This window comes from Sciurus carolinensis, chromosome 18, assembly GCF_902686445.1.
Source record: "Sciurus carolinensis chromosome 18, mSciCar1.2, whole genome shotgun sequence".
Taxonomy (NCBI): domain Eukaryota; kingdom Metazoa; phylum Chordata; class Mammalia; order Rodentia; family Sciuridae; genus Sciurus; species Sciurus carolinensis.
In genome coordinates this window covers 20,023,688-20,029,977 of record NC_062230.1, presented here as the reverse complement: position 1 = coordinate 20,029,977, position 6,290 = coordinate 20,023,688, and the positions used below count along the sequence as shown (strand labels likewise).

The following is a 6,290-nucleotide window of genomic DNA, read 5'->3' as shown; positions in this document are numbered from 1 at the left end:
ACGCCACCATGATTGTCTTCGCCCAGTTCTTTGGGGTTGGGGAGGAAGGAGGTGGGGGCCTGGGGAATGTGGAGCAGAATGACCAGAGAAGGCAGCACCCCCACCCCAGCTGGTCACTGAGCAGTCAGGGAGGAAGAAGGCCAGGACCTTTATTTATCAGCAGAGGAGGGTAGATTTGGGCTTCGTCCAGGGCCCTTGTGAGGCTCCTTAGGCCCCTTTCTGGAAGCTCCTATGGGGTGAGGAGGTCCGAGGAGAAGGTCATACACCACCCCACCTCCCTCCCCCGGACTTGGGTCTTCCCACCTCTCCTTTCCCTAGGAAGGTGAAGGGGTGGGGGGCGGGGGCAGGTCTCACATGTGGGTGCAGAACTGGAAAAGGAGGAAGAGGAAGGCTACCACCAGGGCTCCCACCAGGATGTGATGGAAGAGGCCCGGGCTGGAACCTGCCAGACAAGGAGGTCACGGGCAGCTCTCCTCCAGCCGGAGGAGGGAGGCCCTGTCCCAAGCTGGGTCATACCTGAGTTAACAAAGACCACAGGTCTCTCTCCAATAAACTGGGCCACAGCCAGAATGCTGGCGTGATCTGAGTCTGGGTAATCAAAGAAGTCAATTCTGTCTATGAAGAATGGAGACTCTGTTCCTGAGGTTAAAGCCTTGGCGGTCTTTGGGCTGGGTGCTAGGGTCCAGAGCAAAATCTGTGACAACAGCCAAGCAGACCCCTGCCCGCCACCCCAGAGGCAGAGGCTGACTCTCGACTCTAGATTTTGTTTCCTCCAGTGTCAGCTGAGGTCCTATGAGAGGCCCATGCTGGCTGAGATGGGGAGGATGGGAGAAGAGGTGGAAGGAAGAGAAAAGGTCCAGGGATGGGCTCCAGTTCCTCCGGGGGATTGTCCCTGTCCCCAAGCCTCTTTCCTTCCCTCCTCTCACTAGGCAGCTTCCCACCTGTTTCTATGGCCCCCAGTCCAGCCAGCCACACCCACATGGGTACCCACTGCCACAGCCTCATGACCCCTTCTTTTACAGGGGTAGGGCTCTATGATGTCACAGCTCAGAGCCTTTCTGATGTCATACTCTGGGATGAGAGGAGAGGAGAGAGAGGAAGTGCTAGGAGCTAAATCATTCCCCCAAGCCCTGAAGCAGAAGTGAGAGGTTGGGGCCCACAGTTGTTTAGGACAACGTGATAAGACAGGAAGTGTAGGGGGGCCAGGGCGTAGGTCAGGGGCAGAGTGTGTAGCACGTGCTAGGCCTTGGGTTGGATTCCCAGCACCACAAAAAATAATAAATACACAAATAAAATAATAATGGTGGTTCCAGAACTTATATATAGTTGGGATTGCATGGGGCAATCTTTCCAAAATCTGGGGCCATGGATTTATATAGCAGACACATTTTTGGGATAAGAGACAAGGCTACACACCTCAGTTGTCCCTTGGATCAACCACAGGTAGTGTTTTTTGGGTGTTTATTAACGTGACAGGTACTTTGCATAAAGCAGCTCAACTGACTACTGCAATTCCCTACCAAGTTGGTGTCCTTGCCCCGACTCTACGGATGACAGAAACAGCACAAAAGGGAAAAGGAGTAGAGGAAACGTACACTTCTGGGGGGTGTCTTTTCCTCCCTGGGGTCCTTCCTTGCATTGTGTCCCCAAGTTCAGAAGTTCAGGGACACAGGGCTCTCCCCCACCCACCTCCAAACCTTGTCTTAGTGCTCAGCAGAGAATGACCCTGGAGTCCACCACCAAGAGAAATAGCAGGCTTTTCCCACCAGGTGGCAGCAGTGTCCAGGCCTGCCGACCTCGCTTCCTCACCAGGGATGGCACAACGGGCACCTCCAGCACCCTCAGCGCCAGTTCCAGCCTCTCCCCACAGGCTGCATCTGGCGCAGTAGGAAAAGGGATGGTTGGGGACTGGTGGCCTGGGGGGTCGTCACAGAGCCTCTGAGGACTCCCCTATGTCTCTGTTTGTCCTTTGGTGGACTCCTCCACTGTGTTCCATCTCTAATCCTGCTATTCCCTCTCAGTCACTTTCCAACCGTCATTCACTCCTGTGGCCTCATCTCAGCTTGTAAGCATTAGTTCCCCTCTGATTGGCAGGTAGGCCGGTCTCCAGCCCACCCTGGCCAGGGACACTTGAGGCTCTCCTTGGACTTAATACACAGACGCCTGCCTGTGTGCCACAGTCTCTGAGAGCCCCAGTTCCTTGACTTGTCCCAGAGCCAGATGCATGTCCAGCCCACAGATGGCGCTCCTTCCTCCTCCATTGGGTTCCTCTCTTCTCTTCCCTGCCTTGGGGACCTCATAGTACCAGCCTGCCTGTTCCCCACAAGGCAAACTGGGAATCTCTTGCCACAGCAGCCTCTATTTCCTAAACAACAAAAAGCCCAGAGAGGAGAAAATGGGGGAAAGAGGAGGGGAAATAACGTGGATGGGCCTCCTTAGGAAATGGTTCACTTGGGCTGCTTCCCCTACACTTATCTCTTCGAAGTCACAGGGCATAAGAGGGACAGCAGGGATGGTAGCTATTCCCACCCCGCAGAACACTGCTGCTCTCTCTACCAGACAAGGCCCTTTGGATGAGTGGATTATCTGTTCACCCTTTCATCTAACCATTAAATAAAGGTATTGAAGGCCTGGCCCAGGCCTGTATGCACATATGCCTGTAATCCCAAGAGCTCAGGACGCTGGGGCAGGAGGATCCCAAGTTCAAAGCCAGCCTCAGCTTAGCGAGGCCATAAGCAACTTAGTGAGAACCTGTCTCATAAAGCAGGGGTTGGGAGAGGTGCAGGATTGTGGCTTAGTGGTTAAGGACCCTTGGGGTCCTTCAATCCCTGGTAAACACCCCCCTGCAAAAAAGTGTATTGAGTTTCTGCTATGTGTTGGACTGGACTCTATCTCTGACTTAAAAATCACCAGGACATGTTTCTGCCCTCCGGATCACAGGAGAGAGGATCCACGGATGCGCATCCTTCTAGTATAGACAGACAACTCAACTACTGCAGGTCTCCACCTGCTGCCTCCACTCCTTCCCCGTGAATGTATTCTTCAACCTCTTCTGATGTGGTTTCGTCCCCACCACTCCACCGAAGTCACTTTGGTCAAGTTCACCAGTGGCCTCTTAATTTGCCAAACCATTAATGGTTCCTTCTTGATTCATTCTCTCTCAGCAGGGTGCCCCCATCCCTGACTCTGAACACAGGAGCCACCCTCGCCAATTTTCGAGATTCCTTCTCTCGCCAGCTCAGTTTTGGGTCTTCTCTTTTCTAACTATATTCTCTCCCTAGGTGATCTCATCCAGTCTCATGGCTTTAAATACCATCTATATGCTGGTGACTCACAAATGTATATTTCCAGCCTAGACCTCTCCTGGGAGCTCCAGACTCCTGCTTGATCCAACTTCCTGCTTGATGTCTTCTCTGTACGTCCAAAAGCATCTAGAACGCAAGAGATCCCAATCGAGGCTCTTGATTCTCCTACTCTAAACCTGCTCCTTAGCTCATCTTGCCATCTCAACCACTGGCCCCACCATTCCCCTGAGATGCTGTGCTCAACAGAAACAGAGACCCCTCCCTCATACCTGACAAGCCCCAAATTAAGACCTGTCGACTCCATTTCCAACAGAAATCTCAAGTCCATCTACTTTGCTCTGCTTCCAGACTTTTCCTCGTTCAAGCCAAGGCCATGTTTCATCTGGCTTATTGCAACAGATTCCAGGGTGCTGCACAAACCTGGAATCTCTGTGACTTGGGAGACTGAGGCAGGAGGATTGCAAGTTTAAGACCAGCCTCAACAAATCAGTAAGACACTGTCTCAAAATAGAAATAATAAAGGGCTGGGGGTGTAGTTCAGTGGTAGAGCACCCCTGGGTTCAATCCTCAGTACTGCAAAAAAAAAAAATATATATATATATATATATGTTTATGTATATATGTGTGAACATGTATACATATATGTATAATTAATTAATTAATTTATTTATTTATTTTGGGGTGGGGGTGTAGCTCAGTGGTAGAACAATTTTCCAGCATGCCCAATGTCCTGGGCTCAATCCCTGACATTCACACAAATATATACAATTTTAATGTATTCCTTGAAGTAACATAGGCACATGGCATAAAATTCAAAAGGCACAAAAGGATGTAGGTTGGAAACTAGGTTTTTCCTATTCGTGCCCTTTCCTGCCCCACGGCAACCTCCTCAGAGGTCACCATAGTTACCATTTTCTTGTGCAGTCTTCTGGAAATAATTTATGCAATAAATAAACACAATTAAGCTTTCACACTCAAATGGCAGCATTCCACATGTCCCTCTGCACCTTGCTTTTTTTTAAGTTAAAATGAGATTGTGGAGATGATTCTGTACATGTACATAAAGAGCCTCCTTTTTCATGACTGTATACTATACTTTTTGGGGGGGTACCAGGGATTGGACTCGGGGACACTTGACCACTGAGCCACAACCTCAGCCTTATTTTTTATTTTTATCTAGAAACAGGGCCTCACTGAGTTGCTTAGCATCTTGCTTTTGCTGAAGCTGGCTTTGACCTCACGCTCTTCCTGCCTCAGCCTCCCAAGCCACTGGGATTACAGGCCTGCACCACAGTGCCTGACAATACTACTATATGAAATGACGCCATAACTAACTTAAGCAGTCTCTTACACATGGGTATTTCAGTTGTTTCTAAGCTTTTGGAACATGCCACAGTTAAGACCCTCAAAAGGCCAGGCATGGTAGCACACGCCTGTAATCTCAGCAGCTCGGGAGGCTGCAACAGGATCACAAGTTCAAAGTCGGCCTCAGCAACTCAGCAAGGCCCTAAGCAACTTAGTGAGATCCTGTCCCAAAATAAAACACTAAAAGGGCTGGGGATGTGACTTAGTGGTTAAGCACCCCTGAGTTCAATCCCTGGTACCAAAATAAATAAAAAATAAAATAAAACAAAACAGAACCTCGAACATGTGTTATTTTGCCAATGGGTCAAAGTATCTATAGGATAAAATCTTAGAAATGGAATGTCAGGGTCAAAGGGTAGGTTTAATTTGTCTTCTTGGAATCCACTGCCAGACTGACCTCTGCAGAAGTAGTGCTCCTTTACCCACAGCCCTGCTCGCATTGTGTGTTAGCAGACGCTCTGAATTTTGCCATTGGGAGTTGAAAGGTGCTGTCTCAGTCTAGTTTGACTTTATATTTCTTGTACTTTAAAACAAATTGTGATAAACTAAAAGCACATAAGATCTACATGTAACACAATTTACCATTTTAATCTTTTTCTTTTCTCTTTTCCTATTTTCTCTTGCATGCAAGCACTGCTCTACCATAGAACCCCACGCACAATCCTTAACTTTTTTTTGGTCCTGGGGGCACCCTACCCCAGTCCTTTTTCTATTTATTTTGAGAGAGGGTCTCACTAAATGATTGAGGCTAGCCTAGAACTTGTGACCCTCCTGCCTCAGCCTCCCTTCTGGGTAGATGGGATTACAGGCACGCACCCAGCTACCAGCCCTTACCGTTTTTAAGTATATAGTTAGGTGGTGTTAAGCATATTCACAATTGTGCAATCAAAATTCTCTGTTTTAAGTCTCAGTATTGAGTGAGGCTGACAGTGCCAGGACCAGTTTGGGGCACTAGGGACTCAGAGATGAATCAGCCCCTGCTAGCTTCGTAACTCCCTGGCTGATGGGAGACAGAAATGTAAACAGGCACAGACAAAACTGTCAGCAGAGCAGAGTCTGAGGTATCTGGAAGCTGAGGGGCAGAAGGAAAGGGGGTTTTAGGGGTGCTGCAGGAGGGCTTCTGGGAACAGGTGACCCAGGATGACCCCTGAAGGAAGGACAGGTCGCCCAGGTAGAGGTGTGTGACTGAGAGGTCCAGAGGCCTGAGGGATCAAGGTGTGTTCTGGGAGTTGCAGGTAAGGTTGCCAGCCTGTGGTGGGTAAAGTGGGTGATGAGGTCCTGGTCTGAGGTCCCTGAAGGCCACTGTGAGGACTTTGTCTTTGGAGGATGGTAAGTTTGGGTCAAATGATCTTGAAGATCAAAGGCTATAGGATTGAGGCTGGTAGCAGGTGTGAGGCAGTGCGGGGTGGGGGTGGGGGTGGCAGAGCTTCCAAGACTGCAGGGCTCTGGGGCATTCAGGACCGAGTCCAGACCGCCCCCCCCCCCCCCACACACCTGAGGGACAGAACTGGAAATGGCAGGGAGTGGGGTGTGAAAGGGTGGGTTTCCGAAGGAGATGCCATTCTTGAGAAGGAAACACGGGTCCTGGGGGCTGGGTTGGGTCACAAGGAGAAATGCCTG

The 6,290-nt window shown here is 49.9% G+C and overlaps 1 protein-coding gene across 1 annotated transcript; it reads right to left on the bottom strand.

Moving 5' to 3' along the window:
- Window positions 1–207: 207 nt before the first annotated feature.
- C18H16orf92 (chromosome 18 C16orf92 homolog) lies at window positions 208–1,005 on the bottom strand. Its single transcript, XM_047532743.1, has 4 exons — window positions 942–1,005; window positions 517–675; window positions 355–442; window positions 208–229 (listed from the first exon to the last, which is right to left on the bottom strand). Exons 1-4 carry the CDS (start codon window positions 1,003–1,005, stop codon window positions 208–210), a joined length of 333 nt encoding a protein of 110 aa, XP_047388699.1.
- Window positions 1,006–6,290: the final 5,285 nt, after the last annotated feature.